This window comes from Vanellus vanellus (assembly GCF_965231255.1).
Source record: "Vanellus vanellus genome assembly, chromosome: 18".
Classification (NCBI taxonomy): domain Eukaryota; kingdom Metazoa; phylum Chordata; class Aves; order Charadriiformes; family Charadriidae; genus Vanellus; species Vanellus vanellus.
In genome coordinates, this window is record NC_138923.1 from 5,095,066 (window position 1) to 5,113,525 (window position 18,460).

General features: G+C 46.0%; 1 protein-coding gene across 1 annotated transcript in view; it reads right to left on the minus strand.

The window, feature by feature from the left end:
* BRINP1 (BMP/retinoic acid inducible neural specific 1) overlaps positions 1-18,460 on the minus strand; it is a gene marked incomplete at both ends in the record, with an annotated part of 60,564 nt that overhangs the window by 1,849 nt on the left and 40,255 nt on the right. Inside the window, 2 exons of the mRNA XM_082492615.1 lie at positions 5,678-5,900; positions 11,295-11,531. Coding sequence (XP_082348741.1) covers positions 5,678-5,900; positions 11,295-11,531 — 460 coding nt within the window. The remainder of the gene's footprint in view (positions 1-5,677; positions 5,901-11,294; positions 11,532-18,460) is intronic.

The window sequence follows — 18,460 nt, forward strand, 5'->3', positions numbered from 1 at the left end:
AATGACACCGTTAACCCACGTTCGCTTTTTCTGTAACCCTCTTGCCGCGGTGCCTCGCTGCCCCCTCTCCCTCCTTCCCCACCGCCCCGGGAAATCTCAGCACAGCGACTCCTTTCTCAGCAGCCTCCAGCAGAACGCCTCGTTCAGCGCCTGCTCCCTCCCCTCTGCCTCCCCCCCAGCTAATGAATACTTCATTGTCTCCTCTGGGCAAAAAGTTCTGGGTAGCGCTGCAGCGAGAGGACTGGCTAATGACAAATTAGGATTCAGTCCCTGTAGAACGGGAGGAGTGATTATGGACAGAGGCTCTCAGAGCTGGATTAGTGAAATTCATGGCACCTGCATCGCCTGACCTCCGAATAATCATTAAGCTGTAGGCTGTATCAAAGAAGGCATTAAATGATACAGCAGCAAAGAACAGCAAGATGATTAGGGGGAGGGAGGGAGCGGAGGGATGAGAGTATAAAATAGAGGAAAGCGCTGGAAGGAAAGAAATAATCAAGGAGCAGAGGCAGAAAGGCATAGAGGAAGAAAGGGGGGGGAAATGTGCAGGTAAAAGGAAAAATGAGAGAGAAATGCAGTGGGAAGGAGAACAGGGATGGAGAAAAGGGAAAACTGAAACAACAGCAACAACTAAAAGACAGAGGACAGGCAGGAATGAAAAGAAGCAGGAAGAAACTGAGTGATAGGAGAGGGGGAAAGAAAAAAGAGACAGTGAGGAAAAGGGAAGTGCATTAGCAGGAAAATTCTGAAGTCTTGGTTGTGGGAAGAGACAACTTTCACGTTCCTCCTGTGGTACGGGGCTGCCAGGGTCTCTTTCCCCTATTCACAGCCAGCAGGAGCTCTCCTGCTAGTGGAAAAGATAGGTTGGCTGGGGAGCTTGGGAGCAGGGCAGCGACCTCTATAAATATCTGCTGTATGGGAGACCGTGACAGCCCCCGTCTCTGCAAAAAGCGCACTGGGCTCCTCCTGGTTTCTAGGACATCTCTGCTTCGGAGGGGAGGGGACAGCACAGCACAGTGCGACTGCAAAACACGTTGCTGACAGCAACAAGCACTCTCCAAACCATCCCCTGGGGATGGAGTCTGCCTTCTGCTCATAGGTGAATTTTTGCTCGCATTTTCAGCGAGACAAATATTTTTTACCCCATCTGAAGCCTTGCAGTTCCCGCTCGGAAAGCCAGCCAAATGCACCGGAATTTAGCAAGGCTCCCAGATTCCAAGTTTCAATCTCTTTAAGGTGCTGCGAGTCCACCTTGAATCCTCCTTGAAAGCTGCTTTCTTTACTTCTAACCACTAATGTAAGCACGAAGCTGATGGATGATGAACAAGTGGAGGATGAACTAAAACCAAAGCAACCCTCCGACACGCACGCTGGCTGCCTGGGCTCACCGCGCTGGGGGAATCGCCCAAGGGAAGCACAAGGTTCCCGCACGCTGCCTCTTCCCATGACTGGGCTTGATGATGCTGTTGAGAGTCAGAGGTTGCTTCGAAGGGAGTATCTCCTGAAACCACAAGCTTCGTACCTATCTCCCCCTCCCACTGTAATTTCTACCCAGACAAGGACAGGGAGAAGCCCAGTAGCATGACGAAAATGAAGGGCTGAAGCAGGAGGCTGGTGGCAGACAGATGGTAAATGTCCAGCTCCGTCAGGGACCCTCTCAGCATCCCTACCCCTGTCCATGTGGTGAGGACACTATTTCCCCGATTTCCACAGCTCTCTCCGTAGTCATGTTTGATGCTTTTTGTGGGACTGGGCTTCCAGGTGAGGTAGTAAAGGTTGATCGTAGGACTAAAGGTGGTTTCTGAGGTGGGTCTGATGAGGTATTCGGCACTGTCAGAGGTGAGGCTGTGTGCACGTACTGCCACCGCTTTCACACAGGTGCCGATAGCCTCGTCCAGCTGTGTATGGAAACAACAGCCAAACCCAGGCTGAGCGACTGCCATGCACAGATCTCCACTCCAGCTCTGTGCAAGTGAACGTGACTCTCCGGGTTTCCTCACGCACTCGCTCCTGCACAGGATTCCCAGAGTACTTGTGCAGCGCTGGCCGGGCGCTTTACATGGGTTTTACATGTTAAAAGCACCATTGAGTTCATGGGACGAGGATTGCCAGGCTATACAGCAGGGACGCAATAAAAATTAGTCAGATGACCATATCCTGTCTGTCTTAGGTGTGCACTGTCTTAGGAAAAAAAAATAAAAATATTATCCTTCCATCCTTCTCTTATACTAACAGTCAGCAGAGCAAAACGAACAAGGAGTCTCATCTGCTATCTTGAAATCGAAACTAGTCATTTTCCTGTTCCCCAAATCAACTTCATAGAGGGAGGGTGGCAGGACAGCAGGAGAAAGAGGGTTGGTTTTTTGGGGGGTGTGTATATGCCGTAGCATTCAGCAAAGACACAAGTAGGACAAAAGATAAAAAAAAAAAAGGCGGCTACCCACCATCTGCTGATGGCAGCAATAAAGGACGTAATTAAATGAAAATGCAGAATCCAGGGCAGAGCTGGGCATCGGCTACAAACATGACAATGGGAAGTATGATAGAGTGAGAGAAAGGAAAAGCGGTATAAATTACCCTATTTTGTCTCACAACTGGGACAGGATAAGAATATACGCAGGACCAGTCACAGCCCTTCAGCTGGCAGGAGGCACCTTCTTAAAACACCCCCCCGTGACGGCTCAGACTCGTCAATATAGCCAAGAGGTGCCGGGGCACAAGGCGGCTGAAAAGAGCCACTGTTCAAAAGCTGAAAGCCAGTAGCAGAGTAGCCATTGGTTTTCATTTTAATTATTTTCTCTTTCATTAAGGAGTCGTTAGTTTATCTTTCTCCCTCATTGCAAAAGTTGTTTTGCCCGATGTTTGCTACCTCTGCCAGTTCAAAGTATAAAGCACTAGGGAATGTGGGATTAAGGAAAACTATGTCTTCAAAGGTCACTGTCAAGCAATTTTACATTCAACTTTAATATCTTCCATTCCAAACTAAAATGAAAAAAAAAAAAAAATGGCATCCAGGCAAAGCTGTGAGCGAGAGCTGTTTTGCAGTGTTTTCTCGCCGTTGTGCGCTGGAGACACGCGGTCCCCCGGCAGTGCCGGGAACTGGGAGCGGGTAATCACGGCAGAGCTGTTTCACCATTTAAAACCTCTCTCTTGTGACAAGAAAAACTGTTTTACAGGACAGCGTTGGGCATTCAGATCAGAAGCGGAGGTCAGGTCATACAGAAAGGTGATGAATAATTTTCTTTCCTCCTGACTTGTCATCTTTCAGGATTAATCAGGTCTGGGGAGGGGAAGAGGCTGATGGGTGTCCCTTGAGACAAAGATGCAGCCTTGTTGTAGATGGTGTCTGAGCTGATCAGAAAACCATACCAAAACAAAACCAAAAACAACAAAAAAACCCCAATCAAACCCACAATCCAGCAGGGCAGATTCTTTGGTTTTGTTTTTTTTTTAATTGCAAGAAAAAAGGTAGGGATTTAACAAGTTTTCCTTTGCAAACTCATCTTTCACCTTCCAACCAGCGCTATCTGCTGTGGAGGTTCTTTTGGGCTTTCTGTATGGAACAGTAAAGTGAAAAATGCTATTTTTATTCTCAGCAGCTGTGAGATGTATTCTTAACTAATGACAATTTGGCTGGAGCCCAGAACATGTATCCCTTCCCTCCCTCCCCCTTTGGATGTTATTTATATTTTACATCCAGAGTTTTAAAATGCAACTATAGGTACTCATTCAACATCGAAGCTTTGACAACCGAGGAGCGCTTTCTTTTTTAAATCAACAAATTTGCCCGCAAAGAGGTGCTTTTTAAGCAAAAGCAGGGCAGAGCAAATATGTATCTATACATTTCCTTCTTAGTTATTGCAAAAAGTTATGGAGAATCAGCCTAATTGCCAAAATCCTTATTCTTTCTTTCTTTTGGAAACACCACCTCTTCCTTTCCCCGAGGACGATCGACAGCAGTCCTATTTCTTTTTTACGTTGCTTTGGAATATATAAAGTAGGCTCACTATTATGTGTATCACAGAGAGAGAGAGGCTCGCTCTTAATAGAACCTTTCCATCCTTTCAAAGCCACCGGCGTGCTTGATAAGCGTCTGTCGTTCTGTGCCGTAACAATTAGAAAATGAGAGTATTTCCAAGCCCTGTGAAAAGAACGATGAAACGCATCCCTCTTCTGCACACATCTGTCTCCCGAGCCCCTCCCTGCCTCGCTACAAACGCGGAATGCCAAATAAGAAAAGAAATGATAACACGCCTGGTGGTGTTGACTTAAACAAATCAAGCACGTCGGTCAGTTAAAAACCCAGCTGCCGTCACCCATTTCGTCCTCCTTCCCCCAGATTTCACAGTATTAGTTGGAGGCTTCCTTTCTGCGTGGCTGGCTTTTTAAAAAAAGAAGAGAAATGCTAAAGACATATTTATCTGAATGCTTCGCGCGCGGCAACACGGCTGGCTGGATGTTTGCTCGCTGCTGCTTCAACTCTGTAGTCGTTGTGGCACAACTCAAAATAATGCCTGGACATCCCTGTGGCTCCTCCACCAGTTGGCTTGTTCATAGCAGCTCAGCCAATTGGCAGGAACGGGCCCATTCTAGGCAGTTCTCCAGACTTTTTTTCATCATCTGTTAAACATAATAGATATTTCTCCTCATCCCTAGTAAGTCCATCAAAGTCTTTCTTCAGAAACATGAGATTTCTTGGTAATTCAAGAGATGTTAAGCCCTGGAAGAGTTTCCTGAGCTGCACAGTGGTGAAATGAAAACCTGGGGGGGGAGGCGGGACTGGATGATAAGGGGACACAGCAGGCAATCAGTTTATTTTCTCTTGAGACTAAATATTTAGGTAATGAAAGAAGCAAAAAACCAGTTCCTCTACAAATATTAACTTGGGCTGACCCTTCCAAGAGAAGCATGGAAGAAAAGGCACTTGGACTCAATTTTTCCTAGATTTTCAGTGTTACTTCACTCCAGACAATGTAGAAAGAAACAGCAAGAAATGTTTATTAAAAACCATGGATGTAAGTCTGCGAAAAGCTAACTGAAACTCAGCCATAGGTCAGGGCTGAAAGGAGCCAGCGGGAGGTGACTATTGGATATCAATAGCTGCTGTAGCTGTAATGGAAAATCTGCTCTCTCCATCTGCAATAGCATTGCTGGGTCTGGTCAGCGCGCGTTTGCGGGGTCCCTCTGCATTCTGTAGAAGAGATGTGATCTATTCCAAGTGAAACTAAAGCTTCTCTCTCACTCTGGCTATATTCATGGAGGAGCACACCTCAAAAATGGGCTGAAGTATCTTTGTGCTCCGTATGTCCACTTTAACAGCAAACAGGGGCTTAAACTTTGGCTTTGGTACATGATAGAAACCGCTTAAAAAGCAGCTTAGTCTGCTGGGCTGTCTCATGTCAGCCCTGTAACCGTCGTGCAGAACACTACTGAATAAGTGGATGCCCTTCACCTGGGTAGGTCAGACCACACAGAAGGGATGTGGATATGCTTCGGTATGTGATACAGCTTAGTTATGCCTCCAGAAATTTCAGCCCACTCCCAGGCTCTACCATTTTCCCCCCAAACCTCCATGTTAGCGCACCCCATAGCCAAATTAGGGTTTAGGTCCAAGCAGGACCAGTAACAGTCCATCCCCAGCTCCATCAGTCACCCGTCACACCATGGATGAAGGTACCTTTCTCTAGGCAGCTGGTGGTTAGGATTGTGCCGACACCGGACACTGAGGCCAAAGAGTTTGCGGGCAGTGCGCTGGATCTTCTGGCGCTGGGCTTCCAGGGAGCTCTGCAGCAGCTTGTAGCGGTTCTGCAGATCCCAGTCGTTCCCCCAGTGCTGGTGGATGCTCCCAATGGTTAGGAAGTGGTTGCTAGGTAGCCTTTTCATGAAGGATTTAAACTCGTCTGGAACACACAAAAACGTGGAGAAATACAGAGGTTTCTAAACTATAACAAAGTTACAAAGCTTTTCATTAGGGGGACAGAGAAACAGCGGTGATGCACGAGGCCATCGGCGCTCTGCTAAAGGAAGATGATGTCCATTAACCCACTGGTCCCTCATTCTGCCCCAGGAAGCTCACTAATTCCACGGCTCTTGCTGCTCCCGTATGGGAAATGAAACCCCGAGAGTATTAGGCTGAAACAACGCCGTTAATGTGTACAGGGTGGAGAAAAAAAGAGAGCAAATTCCCTGCAGCATGGGTTATGAACGAAAAGCAGGGAGTTGTAATCATTGTCAGTTAAAGAGTTCTCATTTAAACTGTTTTTCAGATGCTCCTAAAATGCCGTTTGTTGTTGAAGTCAAATCACTTTGGCTGTGTTGTTACAAAAAAAAAAAAAAAAAGCTTTAAAAAATCCCCAGGGGAAGGGTTTGGATTGTGTTAAAATGTCCTGCTTTCTCATTTTTTAAAAAGAGCATTCTGATTCTTTTTTTTCTCATTTAACTTCATTTGAAGTTAAATGAGTTGCTTTATGTAACTATGAAAATAAAATAAAATAGTTTGCAGGGCTAAAGTCAGAAGAAAATGCGTCAATTTTAGCCAAAGGAAAAAAATCTAATTGATCCAAAAATATGTTGTTAAATGTTGTTTTGTGATCACTTTATTTCCATTTGATTTTGTTTGATAATGAAAAAAACATTATGTAGCATTTGAATTTTTTTCATCACGACACAGAAAATCAGATACTGTTTCTGTTTATGACCACCCCTTTCCTCCGAACTGAGAAGTACAGTTTGCTCAGACTCTGATTACCAGGCTGGGACATCCTCGTATGGAAAAAACAGATGGTTCCAACTTTCTCAGTAGAAAATAACCCAATTTTTGATACCAGAAAACTGTGTTTGACACACTGAGACCTTGAGAAATGCGAGGAGCGAGCCAACAAAAACCCCATAAAGTGCAATAAAGCAAAGAACAAAGCTCCGCAGCGGGGCAGAACAACCCCACGCATCAGTACAGGCTTGGAAACAACCAGTTGAGGGAGAGCTGCTGGAAAGGTGCTGGGGGTTATGGTGGGCAGCATGCTGAAGGTGGGTCAATGCTACGTTCTCACTGGAAATAATACAAACTGGGCTAAATCCAGTAGGTTGGGGAAGTTAAATGTTCCCCTCTTCTTGGCACCTGCATCTCTCTGCCCAGCTTTAGGGACACCCAATTAAAGATGAGAGTGGAGAAACTGGGGAGGACCCAGCTGAGGGCTGCCAAGGTGGTCAAGGGGCTGGAGTACAAGTCCTACAAGGTCAGGTGGAGGGAGCTGCACTTGTTTAATCCGGTGAAGGAGAGGCCAAGGGGCAATCTAATTACAGCCTACAACTGCTTAAGAGGTACTTACAAATACGGAGGAGAGAAACTCTCCTTATAGAGAAACTCTCCTTATTAGAGACAGATGATACAACAAGGAGTAAGAGACAGCTTGCAGCTTGAGAAGTTCATGTGATTTATTGAAAAAACTTCTTCACTTGGAGGTAATGCAGCACTGGGACACGCTGCCCAGAGATGTAGGAGAATCTCTCCTTTTCGACTCTGCTAGACAAAACCATGGCTGACCTGACCCAGTGCTGGGGGTAGTCCTGCTTCTGGAGGGAGGTGGACTACAGCCCTGCCATAAGCCCCACAAGGTATCCCACAAGAAATGCAGCTGTCTTTTCCTGTAAGTTATCTACATTATTTTTCTTCCTTTCCTAATCCTTTTTTTTTTTTTTTAAATTCCTTCATCCCATTTTCAGAAGGAAAAGAGGACAATAGCAAAAAAAAAAAAGAAAAGGCGAAAAATGAAAGTTTGTAAAGGCTGATATCTTTTCAAAATAAAAGAAATAATCCACAGAACTATTGGAGAAAATCAGACCAGATAATTTACAATGTATTCTACGAAGCTTATATATATTTGCATAACAGATTTCCTATTATTCAGCAACTTGCAGTTCATGCTTAGCTGCCTAACAAAGAATATCTATGCATTAGTCAGTACCATCATTATATAGATGGTAAATGGATGTTCATGTCCTGCTTGTCACATGGTGAAAATGAGCACCTAATAAAAATAATTATCATCATTGCACTATCAAGATCCATGGGACATCTGCTTGTTTCCTTTCTTCCCCAAAGATAACTGAGATTTTTTTTTTTTAATCATCTCTCAGGTTTTCACTCTATTTGTAATGCTGCTTTCAGTGCCCTTCTCCTCCCCAAAAATGATTCTCTCCTGTTCAGTGGTCCTCTGAAACTATCATCATGTATAATTGCTTCTGTTGACCATGCTGATTACTCCCGGTACCTTTCAGCAGTAAAAGCCTTGCATTTGCTTCCCGCCCCTTATAAATCAATTTCCTCAAAAGCCTGTTTGTGCAAAAGACCAAGCTCTTTTCCCTCTGATGATGAATGTGCTACATTTTTCACAGAGACGGGTAAGGGAGAAATTTCAGCGCAGTGTGCACATTTTGATACTGCAGTGCAACGTTGGGGGGAAAACAAATGAGCAAAATAAAAGCTGGATGGGGCGGTTTGAAAAAAAAAAAAAAGGGGGGGGAGGTGAAAAAAAAATACTTTCCAAAAAGAATAGCTTCTTCATTAATTATTTATTTATAACTACCCCTAGAGGCCCCAACCAAAAGTACGGCTGCATTGTGCTGAGCCTCGTACCTTTCTGGGAATAGTTCGTTCTTAACCCTGAGAATTTCCAATTAGCTAATAAGGCTCTTTGCATTTGTTTTTGTTGTATTCTTCTGCGCAGAAAATATTGCTGATAGCTAGGACTACATCTCCCACAGTGCCACATGCCCCCCTTCCCTTTCGCAGAGCCCCCCAGTCCCCGGGCAATGACTCGTCACCGCGGTGGTACAGGGCAGAGGGTTCAGCCTCTGGAGAAGAACGGTGGCATCACAGTGAAATGGCTATGCCAAACATCTCTTTCAAAGATGAAATTTTCATTTTTCCATTGCTTGTCTTTTCAGTTAAAAAAAAACACATTTTCATCAGAAAGCAATAGTACTGCAAAAAAAAACCCCATGACTTTTAATCAAAAGACTGTTTTAAAATCCAGAATCACAGCCCCGACACAGAAATTTTTGGCCAGCCGTACTAAAATGCCAAGAATCAGGCAGTGTTATTTTTCTCAATTTACACATGAGCAATGAAGCACAGGACTACGAGAGAGCTCCTGAGCTGATTTAAAGCAGCGTCAGTTCACTGCAGCCTCCTTGACTTTGAAGATGCTATCCCAAATCACACCAACTCGAGATTTGCCCCACATGATTTTTTCAAATTGACACAGGAATCCAACACAGATCAGAAACAAAATATAGATCTTTTAGGCTATCAGCAGCTTCCTGTGCAAATGGTATTTGCTTTCAGAGCACTCATGTGCTTTTCAGCCCACTTTATTGGAAAAACCTTCAGATGTCATTAGAGATTCCTTTTCTGCTGTTCATTATGAACCAAATCCTCTAGTTATTGGGAATATTTATTAAAACAAAGAAGCAAAATACTAATACTACATTCTTTTGTGATAGCAACTTTCATCTCAAAGGATAAGTTCACGCATGGTGCAACAAAGTGATGAATGAGATGCAGCAGCTTCAAACATAAAGATAATCACTCCATCCAGCCCTGAAAAGCCTCCAGCCCTGGGTGGAATATGGCTCCAGCACAGCAGAGAATTGCACCGCAATGTGTCACTTTAACATGGGAAATGAAAAACACTTTCCCCTGTTGAAATCTCAAGGGAAGGGAGACTGAATCTAATTATCTGCCACAGCCTTTGCGTAGGTCAAGTGCAACAAGTACAGAACGTAACGGTAAAACAATCACCGTGGGTCTGTAAGTCTTCTCTCTCCACAGGGCTCTCACCTTCTGAGGGTCTGGGTTAGATCCCCCGGGAACGTAAAGGGGTTTGATGAGTGGTGGCCAACGTGTGGCTCTTGAGCATCTTGTGTGAAGATCCTCTGCCAAAACTAGCAACTGGTAACACTTCACTAGCGGCAGAGCTGCCGGTAATCCTCATTTGTGTAGCACTGAGCTTGCAGAAGCTTCTGAAATCCACCTTTCAGGTTTGCCCTGGTGTACCCACCCCATCCATGTCTCTCTAGAGACTCCCAGAAAGCCACTGACCTCTCCAGCTGGTGACCTACTCCTGGAACTGCCCCGGCCTTGTGGCTCCCCGTAGTATATGGGGGCTCTTGTCAAGATGGTCATCAGCCTTTGGGCATTAACTACTACTCTGACTTTGCTCTGCTGAGCACCAAACTGACAGTGTGAGTTGGACGTAAGAACCTGGGCAACAGCAGACACACCAGCAGGGCACACGTACTGAAGTGTGAAGCAGTCCTCAACAGCCCATTGAGGAAACATCATAGGCCCCTTCATTTCAACCATTAAGGGGATTAAGGTGACCTTCAACATGAAGAAAGAAATTGCTGCTGGGAAGACTTCTGAAGAAGAATTCTTTGACACCTTGAATGAAGGTAGATGGTCCCTTCCTCATAGTTTTCTTTCCTAACATGGAGACCTGGACAGTTATGACAATATTCATTAAAAAAAAAAAGTGTTGGGAAGTAACTGGCTAACGCTAAGAGATGAGAGGCAGCACAGAGATAAGAAGTTCTCGATTAAGTTCTGTTGAGTGCCCGTGTGGCTGCAGGGTAGGCAGACTACTGGCTAAGGGAAAGGATGTAATTGCACTGATGACATCGCTGTCTTTCCTTCCTCAAGCCCTTGGGAGTGACGTTGCACTCCTACCACGGGTGTTACCAGCATCGGTGTGGGACAAACTCCGCTGACACTCCCAGCGTCACACTGAGAGAAAGTGAAGGGAGAAGAGAAATATTCACACCAGTGGAGATCGGCACGGCAGGAGAAAAGTCATTTTCCCTTCTCCTCTCTATCTCAAATGAGGTGTCACCTGGCCCGTGCTCTCTCTCTGTGAATTGCCTTTCACCAAAGCAGAATAAATCATTCATGCAAATCTAAAAAGCAATTTCTGCATCATTCATATTGTGGAAGTTTCTCTGTAGAACTATTAATGAGAGATTCTGAGCTGGTTTTGTATGAAAAATCAGATTTTTAATCAAACTCGTCCATGGAAAATACACAGAATTACGCGTGGTGTGTGTTTTTGTCTGTACGTGTATAGAGAAAAAAAGGCGCTCCCTCAAGACTAAGATCATGTTTTCGGGTTCAATACCCTCTGTTTTCTTATCCAAACTGGAACGTTATATTAAGGGAAGAAAGGGTTCTTAACTGGTATAATCTAGCATGTTTTGTTTGAAATAAATCAATCAGGAGCTATGTGTTGCTCGGTTACCTGAATTCTCCAGATCTTTATAGGCTTCTGTCCAGGTCTTGGCCATGTTTGCGAGCGTGTACTCCATGATCTGGATGTCGGTGATGGGGCAGTTGCACTGCGGGAACTCCTCCGCGCACTGGCAGCCGCACTGGCTGTTCCGGCAGATGTACTCCCCCTCGCCATTGCACATGATGTAACTCAAGGCAGACTGGACAAACTTCTCTTGTAAATACTGAGGGAAGATGATCTGGAGACCTGGCATAGAAACGGGAGGCAGGGACGTGGGGAAGAAAAAAAAAAAGAAGAAAGTCATTTCAGGTATATCTGCTCTTCTTTTCAAAACCTGTTTCATTAACAGCTTGGGAAAGTGATGCTGAAGAATTAAGAGCTGCTGGGAGATTTCTCTCGGAGCTGTCAGGAGTAAGGAAGGTGGGGTAGGAATTGCATGCCTCCGCTGCAAGAGGTGAGTTAGCTGAGAGCGTCTGCTCTGTGACAGAAGGGTGACGAGTAACTTCCCCCTTCCCAACGCCCAGTGTACCCCCTTCATCCCAGGCCTGGATCCCAGCACAGTACAAAGCATCTGAACACAAATCCTCCCTTATTCCCAGGTGTGGAGTTTGGTGCTTTTTTTATTTTGGTTTGGGTTTTTTTTGTTTGGTGTTTTTTTTGTTTGCTTGTTTTGTCGTTTGTTTTGTGGTTTGTTTTGTTTTTTTTTAATACTTTACAACCAAGTGCTAGTTCAGAAGTGATGAGCATTACACTGTTCTGATCTGCTTTGAGAGAGACCGAATAGGTTTGGTAACACAGAAACAAGAAAACTACACACTGAAAGAGAAAAGAAGAAAGGAAGGAAAACAGAAGAAAGGAAAATAACGCGAGGAGGAATTTATAAAAGAGCCTTGCAGAGTTAAGTGCCCAGCTCCCACGGCATAAATACAGGAGCCGGGTACCTGAGGCTTTCCAGCTCGCTCCCTGCTAGGAAGACTACTTGCCAAATCCTATAAAAGTGCAAATGGATTTAGCGCCAATGATTTCAGTGGCGCTATGAAGATTTACATTAGCTGCGAGATCCGTCCCCACATCTCCTTCTCCATGGCAAGCGTTTGTGTATCCATCCCTCTGTGCAGGCATTAGCATAGGCGTACACTTGCTCGGGTACCAGAGGACACGATAACGGTTTAAGTGTTTGCCCTGGGTACACTCCACACGTTTTCCCATCCTGTCCTTCTCCAGCCCCTGTCTCTGGGCTCCCCACAGATGTCCCCGAGGACTCACAGCTGGTTCCTTCTACCTGGCGAGTCCCGCTTGTCACACTCGGTCAGCGTCTGCGGCGCGCGAGGCAGAGGCGACCAACTCCGAGCGAGCGTTTCGCGGGACGCCTGGCCCGCTCGCCTTACTCATAAAAGGCGCGGGGATTTCGGAGTGGCAGATAAAGGAGTTTATGGCTCGAACAGCAGCGCTGAACTCCAGTGTAATGAAGGCACGCGGGTCAATTACCCATCTGTTTGTGGTTCTGTTGTGCTGAATTACCGTATCCGTGGCTGACAGCTCATTGGAGTGGAATGAAAATAAGACAATAATTCAGAGGATGAGTGTGCAGGAAGGGCAGGAGGGCTGTGACTCCTTTCAGGAGTTCAGGTCCATCTCTGTGATGGGTCATGTTCACCCCAGGCAAGAGGAAAGTGGCGGGCAGTGCCCCTGGGACCCCCATTACCCTTTTGCTTTCGGTTCCACAGAGACACCGCCAGCCTTGACAAGGCCCCTCTGGGACACCACGCGTGGGGGGATCAGGAGGGTGTTGAAGGCACAGGGACCTCTGTTTCCTCTCCCCTCCTGCTCCTGCGGGGGCACAGTCTCCGAGAGCTCCATGCCCGGTGGCAGGAGCTGCCCCGTTGTCTGACCTGATTCGGAGCCGAGCGTGGAGCGGTGGCAGCCGCCGGGCAGGATGAGCGCAGAGCAGCCTTCAGCTGGAGAAGACGTTTGTGACCCTCGCACAAGGAAGGATTTCAAGCCCGGCGTTTGGAGGCACTATGTCTGGGTTAGATCCTGCTGCCTTCTCTGCAGAGCTGTTGTGGGAAGGGAGGGAACACGCCAGGAGCTGAGCGCAGTCTACAGCATCCCTCCAACACCTCAAAACTCGTCTAATGAGGATCAGCATTTTGTCGTCCCTGTGGTTTTTCCTGAGATGTCTCCTGATAAGCAGCTCAGCTTTCCTCCTGTTGTCTTCAGGAAGGACTAAAGTTCAGTCTCTTTTAGGGATTTATTTGAAGCAACCCCCACCGAGGAATGGTCCTTTTTCAAGCCTTCACACCGACATTAGGGATGGTCCCACCTGCCAGACTCCAAGACTTTCCTTCAGGATGGACAGAAAGGGCAACGCTTTTGGAGAACTGAGACCTACAAGAGGGGCTTAGAGAGCCCAAAGGCTGCTGTACTCGCTGAGCTCGCGAGCTCACAGGAGGGGCGGGTTGGACTTCATGTGCATTGACCCTCTTTATTCATGGTCCAAGTCCCATGAATAAATCTTTTTCGCTCTCTGCTTCATGGAGGAGCAACCTGCCCTGGTTGCTCCTCCAACCTTTCAATATGAGGCCCAAATGCCCACAGGCTCTTCTGTTCACTCTGTTTGAATTTTAACGTGGGTAACAGCACTGACATGTTGTCTGGTCCCACCTACAAATGATACCGGCTTCGGGGGTCTTCTTCTGCAGGGGGGAGGGGTAAAAAAAGCAACTAAAATTTTAGGGAAAGCACTTTCAATCGCAAGGAACATCCGTTGTGTGTCTCAGCACATGCAGAAACATGAATACGCTGCAATCTCCAAAGCATAACACGGTCCCATCCTATGCTACACAGTGCCTCATGTGGACGCTTGCTTTTTGTCCATAAAACTCATGGTTTCTAAACAACATTTCCATGATAACCTTCTCTTGTAAGAAATAATCTCATGTTTAAGAGGCAATCAGACCCCCTATACACTTAGCACCAATTCAACAAAACACTTTTATAAACATTTAACTTCAATCAGGTAAGCAGTTCTGCTGGAATCCAGGCAGTTAATCGTAGCGTTTAACAAGCAGCACATTTTCAAATGTGTGCTTAGACCAGGAACAAGCGACACACAAACCCAGCGACTCATCGAGACACGTGTGTGCGTACACCAAACGCAAAGCCCTAACTTTAAATCTGCAAACACGCTGTAGGGATTACACGTGACCCAGAGATCTTCCAGCCAGGAACCTCCTTGTGGAAGAAATCAGTTTTAGGGTTACTGAAATACAGCCGCGCCTGCTTTCACATTTGTACTTTGACATATATGTAAAACCACCCACACATTTATCATCATACCCAGACACGGGCAGTTTCATATCATTATTTCTGGGTTTGTATTGAGCATCCTGATGACCAGATCCTAGCAAGATATTTTACAAGTACTGGGCCAGTAGCATCTCACTCAGTCCTGGTACCCTCCTCCATTATTCATACGCTGTTCTGTACCATATCCAGTGACCAAATATTGCTGGAATTGAACTGATTACAGCTGTCAGTAAAGCACAGGTGGGATTACTCATTTTTAAGGTAAGCTTTATAAACATGAGATTGTCAGAAGGTCATTCTGGTTGGGACTACTGCTCGGGGTGTTTCGGTTGCCACCTTTAAAGCAGGAAAGCTGTAGTCCCAAGGACTGTGAGAGCACACCAGCCCCACGGAGCAGCTCGCAGCTGGCCGTGCTAGCTGGGAAAGCCCTGCTGCCAGCCACGACCTGAGCAAAACATCCTGAGATGGGTGTTCTGTTCTCTAAGAATTTTCTTTGAATATTGCAAACATTAAAAAAAAAATTGAAAATCAATCTTTCAGTGTTGTTTACTGAAAAAGCAACCAAGCAGGGGGGCAACCTGGTCTTAAAGACCGATATACTGGACCATTTTCTTGGGGTGAACGCCTCAATCCAAGCCAGGGTGTACAAGGAATAGGTTCATCCTCCACAGCAGCCTCAGTAGCTGATAATATGCGCAGAAGGTAAGTTTGCTGGTGACAAGCTAGAGAGAATATCTTAGTTTTGAAGGTACCTTATTGATCAGAAGGAGGAATTCTGCCACTCTGTAAAGTGTAAAGTTCCTCTTTAAAAATTAAGAGGAGCACAGATTCGGTATAGGTTTGTCTTAGATAACTACAGGCAGAATATGGAGTGTCTGACAAGGGAACATGTCCTTAATTCACCTAGAAAAACTATTAAAGAGAGATGTTTGGCTTTGGACTGTATATAAAAGGCTTCCTGCATTAGAAGAGGTAAATTTCCCCAGCGCTAAATTAGAGCTATTTGAAACGTTTTCCACAGAAGAGTTCTCTGTTGAAAACGCAGCTTCATTGAAGCATTTGTGAGAGCGTGTTGACTCCAAAAGCACTTCTGAACGGGAAAGGTCTAAATGTATATTTCATACTTCCTCATTTTGTTTCACTGAAAAGCTGAAATGTTTTGTGTTGTCATTACTGCTCTGCCCATCTTGGCAAAGACTTTAATATTAATTGTAATGCAAATTTTATTAGTCTATTGCCATATTTGACATAACAAACTACCTAATATGCAATATTTCCTGTTTAATGTCACAATGTTTAAAATAGCACAGAGGGATTTTACCTTATTGAAATAGTGCCATGTTGCAGTATTGACATACACCGTCGCACTGTCCAAGAGAATCACAGAATGGTTTGGGTTGGAAGGGACCTTGAAGATCACCCAGTGCCACCCCCTGCCCTGGGCAGGGACACCTCCCCCCAGCCCAGGTTGCTCCCAGCCCCGTCCAACCCGGCCTTGAACACCTCCAGGGATGGGGCAGCCACAGCTTCTCGGGGCACCCTGCGCCGGGGGCTCACCGCCCCCACAGGGAAAAATGTCTTCCTAATATCTCATCTAAATCTCCCCTCTTCCAGTTTGAAGCCATTCTCCCTCGTCCTGTCACTACATACCCTTGTAAAAAGTCCTTCCCCAGCTCTCCTGTAAGCCCCCTTTAGAATATGTCTCTGGAACTTTAATTGCCCAAAACTTTTCAAAATGTTGCTTTTTTCCCCCTCAAATTTTCAAATTTCAGCCTAGGACACTTTTCCAGGGAACACAAATTCCCGTTTCCCACCAGACCGCTGCAGAGCCATTAGCATCTCCCCCTCCCATGCTCTGCTTTACTCTTTTTCCAGGCAGCACAGGCAGCTCCAGCATCAGCCGCGCTGGAGGCGGAGGCAGGTGAAGGGATGGTTTTGCACTGGTGGTACGTATAAGCCGTATGGGTCCCTTCCCACTTGAGATATTCTGATATGAAGTACAAACAGGTGGAGTCACCTGCGAGATCCTGGCCCACAAGAGGATCCCCCCGTCCCGTGAGGGGAGGCTGCGTCACTGCACTGCCCTCCCCACGCACAGGACAGGGAACCTGCCCCCAGTAGGTTCAGACGTACACGCATGCTGGGTCCGCACGGATACTGGTTAGTGATGCTTTTCTGTCCATGTAACCACAGGTGCGGTCCTGGACACCCTGCACTGTGCACGCATCCAGGTCCTCCCCTAAATCTCCGGGCTGGCCGACCCTCCCAAACCCTACATGCAGGCGTGAAGGTAGCTTAGCTGTGGGTCCGGCCATTGCATCTCCTAAAGGGTACATCTTTGGAACCACGACTCTCGGGGCCGGGCAGCAGCGAGTTGAGAAAGAGAAATCCTCCCTGTCACGAAGATGCTGCTCTTTTATTGAGCCGCCCTTGGAGCCGGAGTGACACGAAGGCAGCAACATGGATTTCTGTCAGCACCTCATGCTTGGCTGCTAATCAGATCAGAGGCGACTCGGTCACGATCCATTACCTGCAGCCCTGTGACTAATTCCTAATGAGGTCTCTCAGAGCAGAGGAAGGATCCTGGGTAATTATCCCAAGAACCACACTCCAGATTAGGCAGAAAACATTCAGGTGTAGCTTTAAAGGTCACTTTGTTCTATCAGGAAGAACTCTTACCTTCCTCCCTTCCCTCGCTGTCTCCCTTGGCTTATTCTGGCCTCTCTCTGCACTGGGTTATGCCATGAAGCTCCATGAAACCCACGTGTGGTTGACCCCTGAGGTCCTCTGTCTGCTCCCATCAGCAATCACAGCCTCATCCACCTTACATCCCCTCTCTCCCCTAAATTTTCCCTCTTCTTCCACCTCCTTCCCCCTCCCAGGCAGCTTGCTTTTTCCCTTCTCTTGTAGGATCAGATAGCCAACAGAGATCTATTGATTTACCTACTTACCAGTTTGTCTGCCTATAAACCGAGCTGTCTGCTAATTTAGCTGTTTACCTGCTTATCTGAGGTGTCATCCTCGGGTTTTCATTACCAGCAGTCATCATCACAGTATATAAAAAGCCTCAAATTGTTTATTGTTAATTAGGTAAGAACCAGAACTGAGTGATTTAGATAATCACCAGAATAGTGAAAACAACCTGCCTATTATTTTTAAAGGCAAATAATAACAATAATAATATATCCACAACATGACTCAGTAAATGAAACCCAGTTTCCGTGAAACCAAGATTAAAACAGCACTCGCCAAATTATACTCAAAGCGGAAGATGTAACGTAGCCCATTCATCTGAAAAATTAAAATTTGTGCAAGTACAAGGATTCCAGAAATAAAACCATCTGGGCAAATGAGCAATTAAATCCCACATTTCCTTATTTTGTCAAAAACTTGGGAATAACCTTAGTAAATTACACACCCAGTGAATTTCCTCCTTCTACTGAAGTTGACTTACTGCTAACCAGCATGTATTTATTTATTAATTCAGTCATGACCTCTATCTGTTGACTTCTGGACTAGCTCCCCAGCTGGGACTGAAGCCATGGCTTCTAGCATCCAAATAAAACCTCTGCGACTTTTCCCAAAGATTACGGTCGTTAGAGAGTCCCACAAGCTGATCTGCAAACCTCTTACGCAAATCAGCAATTTGGGAGGGACAGAGAGAGACATGGGCAGAATGCCCCTTCGATATTAATGGAAAAGGTCACATTTATCTATATCAATATATGTGTAATACACCAAAAGTCCATCAAAATTCAATGCCAGGGGGCACCCAGACACTTCACCGGTGTCCAGTCTGCAGTTCCTCGCGCCTTCAGTCCCTGTCGAGCCCTGGGCTCTGCTGTGCTGAGCATCACATGAAGCCA